At 43.7% G+C, this 21,458-nt stretch overlaps 1 protein-coding gene across 1 annotated transcript in view; it reads right to left on the bottom strand.

Moving 5' to 3' along the window:
* TET1 (tet methylcytosine dioxygenase 1) overlaps nucleotides 1-21,458 on the bottom strand; it is a 67,038-nt gene that overhangs the window by 17,077 nt on the left and 28,503 nt on the right. The window contains exons 4-6 of the mRNA XM_033148983.1: nucleotides 7,282-9,901; nucleotides 5,859-5,949; nucleotides 3,684-3,777 (exon numbers count right to left, since the gene is read on the bottom strand). Coding sequence (XP_033004874.1) covers nucleotides 3,684-3,777; nucleotides 5,859-5,949; nucleotides 7,282-9,901 — 2,805 coding nt within the window. The remainder of the gene's footprint in view (nucleotides 1-3,683; nucleotides 3,778-5,858; nucleotides 5,950-7,281; nucleotides 9,902-21,458) is intronic.

Here is a 21,458-nt window from a genome sequence, read left to right as displayed (position 1 = left end):
GTGGGATTTGGGGGTGCCCTCCAGCCTCAGCGGGTTTCTAGCTTTTCCGCCCAGCCAGTTCTCGAAGGACTGATCCTGAGGGAGGGAGGTTGCGGCACTCACCCTCCTTCTACAGGACTCTTAGGAAGCTGCCCCATCGCGCACCCCTGACCACCGCTGAACCCGCGCAGCGGGGAACACCGCCGAGGAAGGAGGAGGAGGAGGAGGGCGTGGACCCAGCTGCTGCACACCCGCCCCGCAGGCGCCTGCTTGGAGCCAGTTGCAGCCTAACCAACCTCACAGGGCTGTTGTGGGGATTGTTCAAATTCCTGATAAGTTATTTGTGCAATGGCTGAAACACTTGGCCAGTTGGGAATCAAATTACAACCTTGATAATTCCACCCCAACCCTCAGTACAGCATTGTAATAATGTAATTATTAATTTATTATATAATATAATATGGTATAATAATTCAGTCTCCCTCTGCAATATCAGGGAGCCCCTTTACACAATTTGGGTGCCTCTTTTCTCCCTTCAGCAGCATCCCTCAAGGACCCTAGGCCTGCCTCACCTGAAGCACACTTACCTGCCCCTTCTCAAATATGCTCCCGTCTGGTTCTCCTTTGCAAACTCTCTCCTATGTAACAGCTCCTAGCACGCCCAGCCCCAGAAAACTACACGTCCCATGCAGCTTAAGGCCATCCCCACAGAGCGACGCGCCTGGAGTGTATGACGGGAGTCGTAGTTTCAGTGGAGGCAAGCTGCTTTAGAGGCAGCGCTTACGCAGTGTTGAGTTTAAAAACAGCCAAGCGGACAACATTTCCCATGAGCCTCTGCAGCATGAATTCTATTGGGAGAGCCGGGCGCTGCAGTGTAAGGCATGACGGGAGTCGTAGTCTTGGTTTTCTGAGGTGGGGAACAGACAGTTATGGCGGCGGCCTCATCTTCCACGGGCCCGAGTAGGCCCGACGAAGCTGCGGTGACCCCCGGGGCGCTGCAGTACAGCCTCTTGCTGGAGCACTTGGTGGGCGAGAAGCACGGGCCAAGGCAGGCGAGGGCCTTGGATCCGGCGTCCCTTGGGGGCTTCCCGGCGCCAGCCAAGAGCCCCGAGCAAAAGATTGTCGAGCGGGCCATGGAGAGCTGCGGCTTCAAGGCGCCGCTAGCCTGCATCGGGGGTAGGTCGCGGTGAGGAGGGAAGGAAAGAGGGATTTTGTTTGGCGGTGGGGCGTCTCTTTTTTTTGGTTTTGCGAAAAGTTACTTCTCGGGTCTTCCCATCGGCCTACCTTGCAGGGTTGTCGTGAGAAAGACCTTAAGCGAAGAGCACATGCGCCAGTTATGCTCATTAGGGTCGGTGCAGCTATATTTGTGGTGAATAGCATTTGTGGTGATTTTTATTTAAACTGCTATGGGCCGCTCCCGGGCTGCTAGGCCTCAGGGCTCTTGTTTGTAGCGGCGGCAGCGGCAGCGTGGCCTTCCTCCTCGGCATTCCCCTCTCTTCTGAAGCGCGGGCATTCGGATTCAACCGCCCCGCTTGAACTGCCGACGCTGCTCGCGGCCCGATCTCTCTCCATCCAATCCCTGTGTCCCTGGGGCACATGCTCAGTTGCGAAAACCCAGAGACACACGGACTGGACGCAGAGACACTTGCATTTTATATATATAGACAACAAGACCGTCAACATGGCCCAGTATCTGACTGACAGCCAGTGCGGTTCCCTCAGCACAATGTAACACATGCCTATCCAGGTATTCCACACAGTAACCGGGGCACAGCATTCTGCACTAGCTGCAGCTTCTAAACTAATCTCAAGGGAAACCCCACAAAGAGCACATATTTAACACCAATTCAGCAAAAATATAAATTATATAAATATCAAATATTAAGTTTGGAGTTATAGGAGATGACCACAGTCTATAATAACAGAATACAAATGTTTCAATCAATTTTGTCCACTGTATGCTTTTTAATTTTTATGTACACAGCATAGAAACTTTAGTGATTCATTCATATATAAATAGTTTAAACATTTTTTTTAAAAAATGCAGGAAATAAATCTTAAAAATTGAGTTTTCTTCAGTGTTCTCTACCCTTATATCAAGCACAAAGGCCAATGTTTGTTCTCCAATGTTTGTTCTATAAGAACAAAGCACAACAAATTGCCATTATTGTTTCACCTTAAATTATTTCTTAGCACAAATTTGAAGCCCACACTCAAGCCAGTAAATCTCTGCAAATGACATAAGTTTTCCTACTAACACAGAAAATGGCATAGAGTTTACCAGTCCACAGACAACTCTGCTCCAAATAAGCTATTTCATTGTGCTATCCTAACTGCGCAGCTCAGGTAATGCCGCTGAATTAAAATGGAAGAGAATCAACACAGGCATTCACTTTCAATACTGAAACCACAATACAAAGCTCAGAGCAAAATAGATCTTAATTTATGTGCATAGTTATATAATAAACTGACACCAAACAAACCTTAATTTGCTCTTAATTTTCCAAGAAGAGAAACAGGGGTTAGTTTACTCAGAAATTAATTTTCTTTGAATGATGTAAATACCTGCATGTGAGCAGGGATAAGATAATAGGAGCAGTGGCATTTACTTTAGAATGTTTCATTATCAGTTCAGGTACAAACAAGGGTAAAAAAGCACTGCAGAATGACTCATTCCAACAGCTGTCACATTAAATGGTTTACTGGTAAGGAATAACAAACTGATATTCCATGTTCAAAATCAGACACCAGATTTAAGGCACATAGCAAACTGGAACACCTGGTTCTTGCATTGTTTTAAAATGCAGAGTTCACACACAAAGACAGTACCTAGCACCCTCACGTACACTGTGAGGAAGGCAGCATAGTATCATAGTTTAGGACCCCAAGCTGGTATAGTAGAGCTACAACCCATCCTAGGGATTAATTTGCCGATATCCATAATCTTCAGAACGAAGCCATTTAATAAAAACTGGGCTAGACTATTAAAATAAACCCGATATGCCTCTGGGAACAAGATGTGGCTTACAGATGGCTGGTGTAACATAGTGGTTAGTAACATAAGCTGTGATCTGGGAAGTCTACAGCTCATATCCCAGCTCAGTCATGAACTTACCCATTTGGCCTTTGGCAAGCCAATCTCCTTCAGCCACAGGCCTCTCATTTGTATCGTGACAGTAATACTGCCCTGTCACAGAACAGCTGTAAAACTTACCAAGATTAGTAAATCCAGAGGTTTGGTGTGCAGTGACACCAGCATGCTGATAATACCCATGCCACCCTGCATTGTCTAGGGAGGCAATAGAAGTCCTCAGTTTGGGACTGGATAAGGCTAAAAACCCAAGCAAAACTTCAGTCCCAATAGGTACCAGCCACCACTGAAGTAATTTCTGTCTTTGGGTGATCTACTGAGCAGCTCGTAAGCTTTTTCCTGCTGGTTTTTGTTTTGCTTACTGCTGCTGAATTTTAATTTAATTCATTCATTCATTCTTGGTTGACTAGCTTAGATATGATCGTTGGTCACATTATGCAACCTTTGTGATTCAAAGGGGGTAACAAAATTATTTTAATGTATAAATACAGGTCAATAGCGCTTTGATCGCTAAGAAAAAAACACTTCATGGGCCTTAAGCACCATAGCTGCAATAAGAAAATGAATTTCAAGAATACAAATAAAGATATATTACTATAAAATAAAAACTTACCCACTTGGCAATTGGACACCCTTGGGAGCTTTTTCCTTCTCTGCCTGTATACACAACTACCTCAATTCTTACAGCACTTCCTTTTGCTCCATATCTGTAGAAAGGAAAAACTAGTAAGGATTATGAAATGTCCTAGTAATTAATTCCGTTAACAAGTAGAGAAGCAACAGGCCCCTTCCAAGCTTATGTCCACCACCACTTAGGGAAGGCAGGTATTAACTTCTTCCTCAGTCCTTAGGAACGGACCCAGTATACCTGAAGGAGCGTCTCCACCCCCATTGCTCAGCCCAGACACTGAGGTCCTCCTCCAAGGATCTTCTGCTGATTCCCTCACTGCAAGAAGCGAAGTTACAGGAAACCGGGCAGATGGCCTTCTTCGTAGTGGTGTCTTCCTTGTGGAACACCCTCCCTTCAGATGTCAAGGAAATAAACTACTATTTGACTTTTAGAAGACATCTGAAGACAGCCCTGTTTAGGGAAGTTTTTACTATTCTGCTGGGAGTCGCCCAGAGTGGCTGGGGAAACCCAGTCAGATGGGCAGGGTACAAATAATAAAATTATTATTATTACTACCCCTTCTGTGCCACTGAAATAAAAAAAAACACTTTCCCCATGCTCCTTTTTCACATGTTGTCCAAGAGATCCCCTTTTCATTGCTAGCATTCACTACTCTGACTATAGTACTTTTAGAGAATCATTCCTATCTTGTCCTCTTAATCGCAGTTCTACCTATCCCACCCAATAACTGCTACTAAAAACTAGGGCTGTTATCAATTATCTTAGCTGATCATATGAACTGTAATTCAACCAATTAAATCTGCATATGTTTGCACATTAATATAACAATGGTCTTATCAAAGAAATGTTATAGCAGGAACCATTAAAAAGAGGCATTCCCTCCAGAGAGAGAGAGAGACCGACCGAGAGAGAAAATGTTTCTTCCCCATTTGCAACTGAATGAAACATGCACTTTTAAACATTTAAGATCTGCTTTCCAAGTAATTGCGGCACCTTTCCAGCCAATTTAATACATTCTGTTAATCCAACCAAGACATTTATTAAATGTGGGAGCCCAAAGTAAAACATCTGCACTTGACAAACACACCAGATCTTCAACGTAACCAAATGGAGAACTCCAACAAAACAAGAATGGGATTAACCTAACGTCATGTGCCCTCTCACCAGAAGTGCTGAGCAATGACTTCTGCTTGTGCAATGGGGCTTCCCTCCTCTTCCCATATGCCCCTTGAAATGGGCTCAGGAAAACCTCCAGAACAGCATGCCGGAGGGAAGGTAGGTGTCGTTCCATCTGGCAAGCAGCATTTAGAATGTCTGGAATAGCATGATGATGAAATCCACCCTAGGACTATAGTAGTAGATTCTTCTGACAAAGTGTCCATGAAAGCTTGGGCCGTACTAAATGTGTAAGTATTTTAAGGTGACCTCAGTATCTGGAGTATGTGGAAAGCATATCATGATGCAGCATGGGATGCTGTACTTCAAATAAACTTATTCAAAGAAAGCAATCAGAAGTCCTGATGGGCATACACAATTCCTTAGGGACACCTAAATGAGAACTCTGGATTGTAGCTGATGATAAGCAACTGCCAATGTGATTTGGCTCTGAAAAGGAAAGCATGCACCTTGCAACTCTTGTTCAGGAAATCATTCGGCCTCTCTCCTTTGTCAAGTTGGTATCTGAACTTCCCTCAAGCTCTAGCTGGCTTCCAGCCCAGTACTACAATTGACCACGTTGTCCTTTATTTACCTCCTGTGTCTGACCATCTGCCTTGGATACAGTCCTAAGAAACCAACACGGAAGAGATGAATCTTCCAGACCTCAGCACACCATGTCACATACCCACTTCCTGTCCAACTCCCAACACCAACTGTCTTTAACAGCAACAGCATATGAGAGTCTCAACCCCTTTCCTGAAGACAGAGTCAGCACTCAAAAAGAAGCAGCATTCTAGTTACTGTAGCTCAAATACAGATAGATAGTGTAGTTCCGACCTAGTATAATCAGGCAGGGAGGCCTTATGTAAGTACCGCAAGAAAAAAGTAAGTTATAAACCACTTATACTATCATCATATATATTTGATTTATTTGGGGGGGGTGTATAGCGCTGTGCCTATATTTAATCAACCTTTACTCACTGATATGTATTTTCTCACCTGTCTTCCATTATTTCCCTGACTGCAGCAACACTTGGTCCCGTTCCAAGGTGTGTATAATATGGCCCTTCATCCTTCTCTATAATTTGTTCTACAGAAATAATTAAAAATAGCTGTTAAAATTATTTCATGTACTGAGTACACACATACAGTTGTGGGTTTTTTTAAAGAGGAGAAAGATAAACATATATAGTAAAATATTTACTAGGCATGTCATACACTCCAGGCTGGAGTTAAAAGACTTGGTGGATCTCCGAGTCTGAGAAGGTTGAGGAATATTGGTGGGATTAACAATGGGGCCTTTATCAAAACAGAAATGCTATGTAATCTTTTGAAAATGTTCACATTTTAAACTAGATTCAAGTTTATTATTGTTAACTGGTTTATCATTAATATAATACTTCATACCCTTTCAGATACTGAAGAACAGGAGACAAATGCACATATACCGTATTTTTCCGTGTATTGGACGAGATTTTTTGAATCAAAAATCACGTCAAAAAACTGGGGTTCTCCAATATACAGATAGTGGCATGGGAGGGAGAAGCACCGCGCTGCCAGCCAACTCATTGGCAGGAGCGCGGCTTCCCCCGATGCCACAGCGAGAGGGGAGTGATCTGGGGGGTGTTTCCTGCCCACAGGTGTGGGAGGGGGGGAGAAGCTGTGTGCCGCCAGCCATCTGCACAGAAGTGCAAATTCCCCCGATGCCGCTGCGTACGGCAGGCACTCCCTGATCGTTTCCCGCATGATGGCATCGGGGGAGGTTGCACTCCTAACTGGATGGCTTGGCGGGAGCACAACTTCCGTTGCTGCACACAGGAAACAATCTAGGAAGTGTTTCCTGCCCACAGCTGCATGGGGGGGGAGGCTCAACAACTTTGGGCCAGCTCCCCTCATTTTCCTAAAATTGACTCCCCCAAAATAGGGGGGGTTCTACATTTTATAGACGGAAAAATACAGTAAATAACATACCATTTTTACCAAGGACACATTGGAATTCAATGAGACAACCAAAGAGAGCAGTGAGAAAGTTATCCCCCCTGTATTATTTATAAAGGTTGTTATTCCTAATTCTCAACAAACCAACAAAACAATTTTCCTCCCTGTTTGTTGCAGAGAAACAGGAAGCCAGCAATTCCCTCAAGTGCAGGGCTGAAGAAGTATTTTCAATTGATAACATCAACTCTTTAGGTAACTGGAAATTCTTCCACTACTGTGGGAAGTCACAGCTAGATGGTAAATTCAGGTAATCAAGCAGTATATGGAGTGATATAGAGTCATCTTTTCACTTATGTGGTGGAGACTTGGAGACTCACTTCATCAGAGCAGGCAAGATGCAACATTTGCAAGATAAAAATTCTAAAGGAATCCTCAATGAGAAAACTTTCAGAACTCCATGCAAAATGGACTAAATTATACTTACCAACACAATCACAGATTGGAAAATCAGTCTGTCCTTTCTTTGTAGGTGTATCGATTAGGTTCTTTGTAGGGGTGTCCAAGAACTTCATAGGCGATTCAAGAAAACTACTGAGTGTATTCTTTGTTGGAGAGCACCCTAAGTTCCCTGTTCTCTGTGTTTTCTCGGTCTCCAAGCTCCTTGATGTTGGAACTGTAACTTCACTTGCACACTCTGCTTTCCTGAGAGCCTGCACAGTTTCCCCTGGGGAGGCTAAACTACAGTTAATGGACATGGTTTGCAATTTCTGGCCCATTTGTTGTTCCACAGCACCGCACTCAAGTTTTGCTTGGTTTTCCTTGCACATTTCATCTGCTCTTTGACCAAAGATCTGAGGCAAAGGACGCATCTGAGTGATGTTCATTGTTTGCTGTACCTGAGAATTCTTGTCATTTTCTGTAAACATCTGTACATTTTCACTTCCTTGGTTCAAACAGGATTTTGCTTCGAAGTGAGGGACAGTCAGAAGACTATTGGAGAGTAGGCCACTATGGTGCAGAGCAACTGGGGCAGCACCTGGAGGATTGGTGCCCCGTGCCTCATTGGAGCCCATAGTTTTTATGTGCTCAGGCACCATTTCACAGCCAAACAACTTGTCTTTCACTTTGTCTTGTGTTGAAGCAGGCAAAGGCCTGTGGTATATTATCTGAGTTTTGGGAAGAAATAAAGCAGCTGCTTTTTGTTGTGATGACAAAGTATTCCGATTCCATGCCTTCTGTCCTTTGGCTTTAGAAGATCTTTTCCCCAAAGCAGTTAGTTTCGAATCCTGTGATGCGTTCCGACCAACCTTGCGTAGTTTAGAAGGCTTTTTTGGTATGTCCTGTAATTCACTAAGATGACAGTCTTGCTGTAGCTGATTTTGTTGGTCAGGCATTACTTGAGGCTTCTTTTTTAATCTTTTTGCCCTCGGTACTGGTTTTTCATTTTTCCGTGTTGGTTGCCTTTGCTTGACTAACAATGGACTATAATTGTTCCTTACAAATACAGATTGTTTCTTCTGCAATAGGCACTGGTCCTGTTTATGTTTTGGTTGCATATCGGGTGGTATTCGACTGAGAAGCGACGTCTTCTCGTCTGGGCTTGCTTTGCTTGATTCAATTATTGCTGCAAGTTGAGTTAATTGGGCGGCTACCTCTTCCTCATCCTGGCTATGAATATTTCCCCTAAATACAGAATTACTTTTTGAATTTGAGCCATGGACAGCCTTCCCCTCCCACTTTCCAAGCATGTCTACTCGGCTCCTCCGTTGCTTGACAACACTTGATATTTTGGAGCATGGCCCAATGGCAGCTTTATGATAAAGAGGGTGTTTCTTGGTAGTATGACCTGAAGTTCCACCAGACACTAACGCAGATAAAGACTTGGTATCTCGTGGGGAGAAATGTAGCCTACGCAATAAGCTAGATGCACCAGTGGTTTTACTGGGGAATTCAGAAATAGCACCTTGACCATTGTAAAGCAAACTCTTAGGAAAGATTCTTCTCTGTGATGCACCATGAGAAAAGAGCTGCTGGTCTTTCTGTGGACAAGCCCCTTTGATTGCTATCAATGCAGATGATGTCAAGGGACTTTTAGGAAGCGTTCTTCTCTGCGAAGGAGCGTAAGGAAAGAGCTGCTGGTCTTTCTGTGGACAAGTTCCTTTGATTACTTTCAATGCAGATGATGTTAAGAAACATGAATTATCCTTTTTGTAATTGTTAAGTGAATGTGAACTTTGCTCTTCTATGCACTGAACTCTTTCTGGTTTAGCTGGCAAGGGAGCTCCTGGAGGGACTTCCGACAAGCGTGTCAATGCCTCAATAGCTACAACCTGTTCTAAGGTTAAATTTCGGTTTTTAATCAGAGATAAAAAAGTTGACTGAAGTGACAAATCTTCAGGTTGCAAATCTTTGCTTGGAGCACCATTTGAAGCACCATCATCAAGGCAGCCATCTTTGTCATGCACGGGAGTGCAAGATGGCTTGTCCTGAAGATCTAAAAGTGAAATAGTTTGTAAAAGTGAGTTCTCAGATTCCTGAATGGCATTAGAGTTTTCTGTCTGCTGCGCTAGAACGCGATCCTTCTTTTCTGGAAGAGCACCACACGTTCCAGTTGTCAAAGTGCTGATATTGTTCAGCTGAGCAGCGCAACCCAAAGAGGCATCCAAGTTGCTTTCTGGGCAGCTGTTTGCCGGATCAGCACTTGCACCGGCACCTGTTTTTTTCAGCGACAAGTCACATTCTGCTGGTGAATAAGGAATGCTTTTAATGCCATTTCTAACAGTTTGTGCAAGCAACTTTTTGGGGTCATCTAACACGTTGGAAGAATGAACAGCTTTTGGATCCTTTTCAAAATGTTTCGAGTTCTCATTCCTTGCTCTAGCTCTACAGAGGTCACCGTTCACATGGACGCTAAGCGATGGCTTCTCATTCTGTGCCCACTTCTCCGTTTCTAAGCCAGTCATACTTCCCTTTTCATCTGCCTGTACATTTTCCCAAGGCAGCAAATGGCTTGGTTTCACCTTGGGATTTTCGCCATGGCCGTGGGCAACACAGTCCATGAGCTCTGGTCTGCAGCCATTGACTGGTTTGTTTTCTAAGTCTCCCTGAAAAACAACACAAAAATAGTTTTAGCCAATGCTGTTATTCCTGAATATACAGATGCATTGGAACTACCCTAATTAACTATTTATGGGTAAAAGTATTTAAACATCAGCAATGCAACACTTTAAAAAAATCATCCCTGAGTGCTCACTGGAAGGACAGATCCTGAAGTTGAGGCTCCAGTACTTTGGCCACCTCATGAGAAGAGAAGACTCCCTAGAAAAGACCCTGAGGTTGGAAAAGATGGAGGGCACAAAGAGAAAGGGACGACAGAGGATGAGATGGTTGGATAGTGTTCTCGAAGCGACTAGCATGAGTTTGGCCAAACTGCGGGAGGCAGTGGAAGACAGGAGTGCCTGGCGTGCTCTGGTCCATGGGGTCACGAACAGTCGGACATGACTGAACGACTGAACAACAACAAATGCAACACTGTAGCAGTGGTAGTGTGAGAATGCAGCCTACTGCCTGACTGATTTCAAAGGACAGCGCTTCCTTCCAAATAAAGGAGATTAAGATTATTTTTCAAGGGTGGAGATACCAATTCAGAGATTTCTACTGAAATAACAATTATGTGCATGAGAAAAAAAGTTTAGGAGCCAGTTATATAAAGTTTTGGTTTTTTCAATATAGAGAGAGTATACAGTAACTGTAGGCAACACTTGCACCCTGAAGCATGACCTCTCTTTCAAACGACACTACTTTTTAACTGGAAATAAAAAGCCAATTTTGCTTAACTGAATGTGTGTCTTGGGGTTGGTTCAGTGGTCTGTGACTGAGGAAACAGTGTGTACGTATTATCAGGAAAAGGAAAAAGAGGTGGACTACAAGGTATGTTGAGGAATATTCAACCTTATCAATTCTACATTTGAGAGCTATTCAAACATTAGAATATTGTCTTGACCAAACATCTTATTATGAATATTGGAGTCCAAACTCATCCACATTTGTCTATATTATAATGAACAATAACCTGCCTTTTGCCATTTTAAAGTTTTATTACACTATTGTAAATTCTTCATCAGCCACATGTAATGGGGTAGAAATTTTACTGGAAACAAAGATAATCAATCAGAGTCCTTTTAATTGGACAGGTCAGCGAATACTGTACATCCTGAATCTTTGGTGCTTTTTTCTGGAGATGGAAAGAAGTCTGGATTTCAGACTTGCAACAAAGACAAAATCAACTTTGGCACCACCCTGCATATTGTCACAGGTATGGAACTGCATTATTTGCAAAGGGAAGGGAAGGGAAGGAGATTGACTTCTGCTATATAAAATATAAGCTACCAACATGAGTCTGACCAAACTGCGGGAGGCAATGGAAGACAGGAGTGCCTGGCGTGCTCTGGTCCATGGGGTCACAAAGAGTCGGACACGACTAAACGACTAAACAACAACTACATATAAAATGTGAAGAGGTAAAACACTGAGTCACACAGAGATTTACCTTCACCCATTAAAAAATCAACATAAATGGTTTTCATACCACAACCTACATTCCAATTTATCTTGGAGTAGTAAAATGCCCCAAACCAAGGGTGAAATATCTGGGTAGGTCTGTTTCCCCAAATCAGTTTTTGTTTGAAAACCCCCAAGGGACATTCTTTTATCCCAATATGTTAACATTGGCTAGGACAAATAAGCATGCCAGTGGCAAAAATCAATCAATTCCTTTTTCTCCCAGGCTCTTTTCATGTACAGAAAGAAAAAGTGAAGAAGTAAAGTAGTTAAAATTTGGGGGACACTGGTTTGCTGCTGTGCAGGGGACAGTAGTGCTTAGCTTGGAGGTGCTTTCTATGAATGGGATATTATCAGGGTGATAAGAATGGTAGTATGGAAATGTGGCACACAAAGGGCAAAGGGCAAAGCTCAGTGGCAGAGCACACTCCTTGCATGCAAAAGGTCCCATTAAACCTTCAGCATCACCAGATAAGGCTGGGAGAAACACCTGCCTGAAACCCTGGAAAGCCACTGCCTGTTAGTGTACAGAACAATGCTGAGTTAGATAGACAAATGGCCCAACCAGGTATAGGGCAACTACCTAAGTTGCAACACATAAACACTTGAATGATATTTATGCAGCAGGAACACAGAAGACAGACTTACTGCTGGGGACAGTTGTCTAGGACCAACAATGCTGTTTCCAAGTGCCATAAAGCTTTCAGTGGTGATGTTCCTGAATGTTTGTATTCCTTAAAAGTGTTTCCTGAAAAGGTAGAAGCTCTGTACTACAGATCCCCGCCCCCATTTTTATTCATTTTTGCATGTAATCTCTAGCTTTGACCCCAGAATAGGATAAAACTGAGCTCAAAAGCCAAACTAAGGCAGCAGTTTCAACATTCAGTCCAACTTGCGCTGTTGCTGTAGAAACAAATAATCAGCTTCCCTGAAGATTGTGCCTGAAAAGCAACGAGCTCCAGGAATACCCTTTATGCCCTCACAGCCAACCTCTTCCCGACCCCAACTCACGGTTTTAGGCTCCAAGTCCAACTCTGCATTGTTCCCTACTACTTCATCACTTCATCTGTCTCAAAGTGGGAGAAGGTCAAAAGGGTATGAACCCAGTTCAGCTTGCCTGCTGCCAGGATGCCAACCTGGTCCATGGGTGCTGGAGCTTCTTTCAAGCAACACTGTTGCATCCAAGGGCTTTCAGTTTTATTTCCCCTCAGCCGCTGGCTGATGATGTGCACAAACAGCCGGCTAATGCTGCGACTACTGCCGTCACTGATTCCGTTCCCCCCAGCAACACCAGCAGCCAGTGTCTGGGCTGGTCCTCCACTGTAGCGTAACAGCAGCCGGGAGCCCAGCACTCACTGAGCTGGAGTTAACTCCTTGCAGGCCAGATACAAGTACAGGGAGGCAGAATGAACAAAGAAAAGCTGCCTCCAGTACAGAGGCAGGCAGGCAGAAAGTCTTGCTATGTATTAAAGCAGCTGTAAAGTCAAATGCAGCCAGTTTGCAAAATAGTGTTGCGTATAAAACTATTCAAGTCTGCTCCTTGTCAATCACCCACTCCCCCTGCCCCTCAACTTCTATATCAAACTGAAACAGTTGTTAATCTGTAGGCAGACCTTGAGAAAGTCCCAGCACATCAGAGTACCCTAAAAAAGATGGAAGGGAAATCAAGCCAAGAAAAAACATGTTATGCTTTGCAACAAGCTGAGCTTACTTCTCTGCATCCAAAAACGGAGCGGGCTGGCTCATGAGAGGTGCATTAAGTCCAAAGCAAGCTATTCAAGCAATGGTTACAAATGCATTTGAACCACGGGTATCAAAGCACGAAAGGGTAGATTGAAGGAAGTTCTCCTCTTTCACCCAAACTCATATTGTGACCCAATTGACCACATGCTCATGCTGCAGTCTAGACTTCATCTGAAGCGACATTCTCACTATATCTACGAGTCGCTGCAATACAGTTCCATTCTGCACAAATCAGCAGTGGCAGCGCCATAAGAAAAAGGATTGCAGCCTTCTTTTTAAAATGTGTAGTTTATGACTCTGGTACATTGTGCATGCAAAAAGTGCCTTTCTTTCAAATATGCTCCAGGTGCCAGGAATTGGGCAGAGGGGGAATGCAAGCTACCTGTTTCAGAAAGCGCAGGCCCCTCTTGGCCTCTGCCCCCCTTTAGTGTGATGTATACTGCTCAGGTAATATGTGAAGCTCCTCTGGGTCCCATGGAGGAACCACTGCTCCTCTCTGCTCTGATAGGAAACAAGAATGACATGTGAAATAGCTCCAGCATGGCACCACAACTCAAAGGGTGCAAGAACAAGCTATGCTACAGTGTCACCTGAGAAATAGCCCAGCCTTTAAGGTCTAATAAATCCTTGTTTTGATTAGTAGCTTCCCATTGGTACCCATCCCCTACCCACTAACCCTGAGGTATATCCCTGTCTTCAGACCTCAGTCTGCCCTGCCACCCCACAAATCTTATTTGAAAAGCAGGCAACTGAGTTCAACCATCCACAAAGCATTGCTTCCACTACCTGCCTCACACATGGTACACACCATGGAAAGTATTGGTACTGTTTGAAATAGTCATTTAAGTTCAACTTGAATGCCAAAGCCTCCTGCAGCTGTCATGGGCGTTGCTTTGTTCTGTTTTTATGGTATACTGTATGTTTTAAATGTGTTGTAAGTCACTTGGAGATGTCTGGGTAACAACCAACTGGCAAGTCTAATAAATAACAGCAACAACCTCAGTCCTGAGTGTTCCTGGGCTATTCCTGCCTTATCTTATCTGTCCTAGTTGTGGCTCTGTAAGGGCAGGAGCAGGAGAGTGCTTGTGACTTCTGGCCAACACATTACATTTGTTTCAAGATTAAAGCTAAAATGTCCTTTTTCTTAAACTGAAAGCATGCTATTCACTCTATGCTTCCTCAAACTATCATATTTGAATATTTGTCCCTCCATTCTTCCCACTGCAGACCAGGGGTCTCCAATGTGGTGTTCTCTCCAGATGTTGTTGGACTCTCAACAATTCAGATTCTTGGCCACACTAGCTGGGGCTGATGAGAGTTAGTTCAACAACATCTGGAGGGCACCATGTTGCTCAATGCTACTCTACACCTTATTTAAACGGGATAGGCTCAAACAGAAAACAGTATTGTTTTATCAGAGATCCCTCTTTCTCTCTAAACCAACTTTAAGTGAACCCCCTCCCACTCCAAGAAGTGAACAACCAGAGACTGGGAGGGTAATTGCAAATAGAGCGAGGGGGTGTCTGCTTACGGTTCTTGGTGCCACCCATTATGAAAACTCAACAAATACTTTTCTAAAAACAACAACTAAAACAATATTGATCAAACTTAAGAGTCCAAATGATAAAGAGGCAACTAGTCTCCTGCTGGGAGAAAGCATCAGCCGATTGTTAAGTATATTTACACTGTAAACCACCCCACAATCCTTGGATGAAAGGTGGTATATAATTTAATAAACAAACAAATAAAATGAAAGTTTGTTGTTGTTTAGTCATGTCTGACTCTTTGTGACCCCATGGACCAGAGCACGCCAGGCACTCCTGTCTTCCACTGCCTCCCGCAGTTTGGCCAAACTCATGCCAGTCGCTTCAAGAACACTGTCCAACTATCTCATCCTCTGTCGTCCCCTTCTCCTTGTGCCCTCCATCTTTCCCAACATCAGGGTCTTTTCCAGGGAGTCTTCTCTTCTCATGAGGTGGCCAAAGTATTGGAGCCTCAGCTTCAGGATGTGTCCTTCCAGTGAGCACTCAGGGCTGTTTTCCTTCAGAATGGATAGGTTCGATCTTCTTGCAGTCCATGGGACTCTCAAGAGTCTCCTCCAGCACCATAATGAAAGTTACCAAGCAATATTATGCCAACGATTTATAGCTTTTGTTAATACACAGGGGGCAGCAAATGAATGGTCAGTTATCCATTATTGGAATCTGGCCAAACCATACCAATCCTGTTTGTGTTACCTCATACAGCCAGGTCTGGTTATCAGGACATACAGTTGTCCAGATGCTGCAGGGTGCGTATTCAGAAAAACCACAAAAGGGATACCATTATCTGAACCTATGATAATTGTTTATCTCTCCCTAACAAGCCAAATCACTAGCTAGCCTTAAAGCAAGGTTTGTCATTGGTTAATAAATTGTGTATTGCTAGGGAAAAACAAACCACAATTCCAGATTCAGATATAATGTGATGTTATGCCCTTCCTGGTTTGTTTACCTGCTCATTCAAAGAAAAGAGCAAAAAGTACACAACTCTGTACACAGTACACAGGCATTCTGCTTGTGCAAAGTATCATTTGTTAAAGATAAACCAAGAACCTTGGCTTATCATTATGTGTAAACGTGTCCAGTGGCATGCAGGAATCATTTTCCATTTTTTTATTACTGCATATCTCCTCGCCTTGAGACCCAGAAACAAAAGGGGAGATTTCAGCCATATCTGTTATTTGGTTTTATTTGCAAAATGCCATTTTGAAGGCTATACTGAAATCTTCCTTGCCTCTTACCAGTACAATGCCATCCTGCTAACCAGCTCAGAATTATGAGAGGGCCTATGAATCCAGGATTTCACCTTACAGAGATTAAGCCATCTATGACAGTTGGGATGGGTTTCCCCATCTATTTGGCAAGCACAAGTCACTTGCATTTGGTTCAGCCTAGGACTCCAAAGCTAAGCTGCATTTGAGATGTCAAACTCAGTCTTGCTTGTTTTATTTGGATCAGTTTCAATTAGTCTCATTTACAGATGCAGAGGGCATACATTGGAGTGGGCCCATGAGCTACAAAACACAATTTGGATCCATGCCCATCCTAACAGATGAAAGCCAACAGGGCAATGCTGTGTTCCTTATTAGCTGGTATTACCAATGCACTGCTCAGGGAAAGCAGAATGCCAGATGGTCTCAAAGCTATACCTATTTGTACCCTGCTAAACAAACATGAAGACACAATGCCGCTCATTGACTGCTCTGCTTCCAGCTTTTTCCTTTATGGAAAAAGGCTGTTGAGTGGGCTGCCCAGCAGCTTCAGGCACATCAGAAAACCATTAATAGTAGTCAGAACTTTTACCCAGAGGGAACTAGAAGCTTTGTAGAGGAAACTAGTGGTATATCTGGTCACATACACCTCCAGTAAGGGCTCATTTACCCAAAGACACCCTTTATGTACCAAAGCATATTTAATTTGCCTTACACCAGGAATGCATTATGAAAACTTCTGCCAGTTTGGTATCAGACGCAAACTTGGCTACCTCACTGCTCGCCCCCTAACTCGAGGACATTTACGAACAACTTTAAAACCATGGGTCACATTATTGATCCTTCTACCTACTGCATCCTTCCCTCTCTGCTTCCTATTCATTAGCCATTTACAGATACATGAGAAGACAATCTCAGACTACTGGCCATGATGGGAGTTGTTATCCAACAATATCTGGAGGGTACCACATCAGCAACGCCTAGGATAACCTCAGATCCACAAAGGATGCTGTTTCACAGTAATCAGTAAAATGTTAAGAATAGCAAATAACAGAATGACGGTCCTTTGCAAAAGAATTTTTAATTAAATTGGGGCTAATCATTCAGGTCTTGCTACAAAAACAAATACACAAAGTATTTTGTAGATCCAGTGGCAGCTTATCAAAACTGTGCAGCCACATAGGGTCTTTAGTGCAGAAATTCAAGTTTATAAACGGCATGTTATTATGGTGAGCTATTAAAAGAACAAAGTCAAATGAAGGTGTTCCTTCCTCTTCCTTCTGCTCTACCTAGAAAACTACCACCCAGGTGTTAGATGTTAAGTCAGGAAACACAGTGAGAGTTAAGAGCAGCCAAATTACGTGTGGATGTCCTGGTTCCCACCCTTGGATGAAAGACTCTTTGATAGATAAATCCCAAAAACTTTACTGATAAAATTAACACACGGCCTTAGCATCAGATCTGCTAACCAGACTTTGAAATTAGCAGGGCGCCAGGCACATTTTGTACCTAAAGATTCTCCATTTGTGAACACCTCAAAAAGTCTGGGTGCCATTTTTTGCACCTGGCTGACACTCAAGGATTACGGGAATGTATGGGCTTTGAAGCCTATCCTGTTAAGGATAGGCAATATGTTAAGAAGTTTAACAATAAAAAGTACAGTGGTACCTCGGGTTAAGAACTTAATTCGTTCTGGAGGTCCGTTCTTAACCTGAAACTGTTCTTAACCTGAAGCACCACTTTAGCTAATGGGGCCTGCTGCTGCCACCGCGCCACCAGAGCACGATTTCTGTTCTTATCCTGAAGCAAAGTTCTTATCCTTAAGTGTTATTTCTGGGTTAGTGGAGTCTGTAACCTGAAGCGTCTGTAACCTGAGGTACCACTGTAGTGTGTTTTGAAATCTGAAGTATGGTACCAAAAAATTTAATGTAAACAACAAATTAAACATGTATTAACAATTTCTGTTTAAAATATGATATTAACAATGTGTAACTTATGTGAATTGTGTATTAGTTCATGCTCATCAAAATAATAAATAAAAAGTGTTGCTGACCCCCCACAAATGGTGACTAGATATTCTGTTTTGGCACCTACAACCCAGGTCCCAGGAGCCATTTGGCTCCTAGCATTTCTATCCCAGTTTCTAACACTGCTATTAACGGTTTATAAACAGAGTTCTAGGATACCTGGCTAGGCATAAGCAAAGTTGTTGTCCCAACACCTCTCCTGCTCTGCTTTTAAAGAGCAGGACTACACAGTCACAAGCGACTGCTCCTGGTGGTGGTGGCAGCGGCTGGGGCGGTTTGAACAGATGCTGGTGCATCCTTGGAGACAGGACCTGAGCCCAACCCTCGAACTCTCCCTATGTCTCCAACTCAGCTGCTTCTGCCAAATTACTAGCTGCCTCTTTTGCTACCTTGGGCACTCTGTACTCAGGAGATGGAGTAGGAACTCGTCCGCTAACAACTCCCCAACTCCCCCCTAACCCTTACAAAAGCATCTCTACCTCAACCGCAAGGTTCTCATCCTCTGACAGATCCTGCCATTGCCACCCTGTCCCAGCTGATGCCACAGGACTCATGACAGTGAGAACTGCTGGTGCACCTGCCTCTGCCATCTACCCTGATCCAGCCTGTTTTGAGCACCTGCTAATGTACCTACTATGGATGCAAAGTCGCTTTAAAAGAGAAGCAAGAAGAAAGTGCTCTTCAATGTCAAAAATCAACACTGTGGAGTCAGAGCACCATTCACCTCCACAAGGCAGCAAGCTGCTGCAAGAACTGGCACCTTTATGGCAAAGGCAAGGGTCAGTTAACTTTTAACAGCAGGTCCTCTTTTACATAAGAATGTTATAGCCCAAATGGGCAGGAGGCGGGTGGAGGGGCAAGGAGTGTTGAGAAAATAGTTGTTTGAACAGAGGTTACACACTTCTCCTGCATTACAGAATCATAGAACTGTAGAGTTGGAGGGGATCCCGAGAGTCATCTAGTCCAACCCCCTGCAATGCAGGAATCTCAACCACGGCGAATAATAAACTGCACCTGCCCAATGTGGGGCACTTGCCAGAAAAGGCTACACATACAGGTTCCACAGTACAGTATCACACTATGGTGTGATATGGTGGCAACACACATAGCAGAATCACCAGCCCTAGGAACCAGAGGGAACATATACTACCCATAGTAGACACCTGTAAGGTGTTTGGGGAAGAGAGCTCTGAAAGGCTTGCCAAAGTCCCAAAACAGAAAGAGTCAGTAGGGAGACTTGGTTCCCTTATCTGCTCTGAGAAAAAAGGAAGCAAACATAGCTTACCAAGCTGACTGGCAGGTAAAGGGAAGTGAAGGAGTGGCTGATAGCCTAAGAGAAGGAAGGCAAAGCTTGCCTCCCCACCCCACCCAGCTTCCTAAGAAAAAGGTCTATCAGCTTTTTAATGTTACAGGATTATTCCAAGATGCCTCCACCAGTGTGGTGTAGTGGTTTAGAGTGTCAGACTAGAACCTGAGAGAGCAGAGTTCAAATCCCCACTGAGTCCTGAAGCTCACTGGTGACCTTGAGCCAGTCACTCTCTCTTTGCCTAAGCTAACCTCACAGCGTTGTTGTGAAGCTAAAATGGAGATTGGCAAAAGTGTGCATGCCACTAAGATGACCTCAGTGATGCCACCTCTTATTCTGTTCAAATGCCTCCTTAAAAACTGTTTTCTGTGAAGCCTCTAGCTCAACACCCTATTTTTCCATTCCCTACTGCAACTAAAAGGGACGTGGATGGCGTTGTGGGTTAAACCACAGAGCCTAGGGCTTGCTGATCAGAAGGTTGGCGGTTCGAATCCCCGCAACGGGGTGAGCTCCCGTTGCTCGGTCCCAGCTCCTGCCCACCTAGCAGTTCGAAAGCACGTCAAAGTGCAAGTAGATAAATAGGTACCGCTCCGGCGGGAAGGTAAACGACGTTTCCGTGTGCTGCTCTGGTTCCCCAGAAGCAGCTTTGTCATGCTGGCCACATGACCTGAAAGCTGTACACCGGCTCCCTCGTCCAGTAACGCGAGATGAGCGCTGCAACCACAGAGTCAGACACAAGTGGACTAATGGTCAGGGGTCCCTTTACCTTTACTGCAACTAAACAAGCCAAAGTTCTAAACAAGCCAAAGTACACATAGCGGAAACCAAAGCACACTGCTTCCCTATCTGCCTCCCCTTCTCTACCCTTTCATTTATCAGTTGTTTCTTCCATTAAGATTTTAGGTTGTAAGCTCCTTGGGGCAGGGACCTATCCTCTTGTACCCTGTGCAAGGATGGATGGCACTATATAAATATACAGTCATTCCACACGTGAAACAAAACATTTTGCTAACTTGCACTTTAAAACGCTGGTCATACAAGAAACAAATAAAGCAGGAATAGAACCTAGTATTTATTTTAGACATTTCCTGCTTTTGCTTAGAATAGACCCGCTTGTGTTTATAGAACCTAACAATACTGGCTCTGCTTCATGTGACACACGGAATAATGAATTATGAACAAACAACTGTGAGCACATCCAATGGAATATCTGTGAGGCTTTAAAAAAGGATTAGACAAATTCATGGAGGACAAGACTAGAAACAGCTACTAGTTATGATGCCTAATGTTCTACCTCCACTGTAATATGCCTCTGAATACCAGCTGCTGGGATCTGCAGGTGGGCAGAGTGCTGTTGCACTCAGGTTCTGCTTTCAAGGCTTCCCAGACATATGGTTAGGCACTATCAGAACAGGATGCTGGAGTAGATGGGCCACTGGCCTGATCCAGCAGGCTTGTCTAATGTTCTTATGAGAAACAACTGAATTTTAAAGCAAACGTATGCAGTTGTAGTACTCAATTAGATCTTCACCTACTATTATGGATTATTGTTAAGGATTCAAGATCTCGCTTACTCTTCCTGCTCTTTAACTCCCACTGTGCAGTTGGCCTCTACAGCTTCTTTTCCAAAAGTAGCTTTGGCACTTTTAGAACTTACTGAAACGACACGGGACTGTGCCACTTCATCATTTCTTCGAGTGCCTTCTGTACTAATAAATTTAACTCTCCCTATCCCAGTACGCCACCATATTTTTGACTGTTGCATTTGACTATCCATTTCATTTAAGCTACAGAAACATTGTAGGTCATGTAGAGCCAACTCAACACATTTAAGGCTGAGGTATCCACCCAGCAGCATTACTATCCATTTTCTCACATGTGGAGCCATTTTTAAAGAAAACACTAATATGGAAATTACACAAGTTAAGGGAAGTTAAAACAATGCAATGACTTCATCAGCTCAGACATCAAAATATGAGTTAAGCCCAAGACCAGCGATACCAGGTTATATCCCAAACAATTTCATGCAATTTGTTGAAGGATGGAACTGTAATACACCATTCTACAAGGGCTTAACAAATTTGTCCCAGGCAGGAACTGTGCATTTAAATCCTGCCTGCCAAGTACTTAAATCAATGAATCAGATGCACAACACAAGTTAGTCTTATATTAAGCAAAGGAAGCCATATTTTAGGATGCTTCAATTGGCCCTTATAAAGGTGTTGCCCAATTACAGATTCTTGACTTCACACCAAATGCTAAGCATGGCTTAG

Source organism: Lacerta agilis, chromosome 5 (assembly GCF_009819535.1).
Source record: "Lacerta agilis isolate rLacAgi1 chromosome 5, rLacAgi1.pri, whole genome shotgun sequence".
NCBI classification, from domain to species: Eukaryota; Metazoa; Chordata; class Lepidosauria; order Squamata; family Lacertidae; genus Lacerta; species Lacerta agilis.
This window is presented reverse-complemented; position numbering and strand designations above follow the sequence as displayed.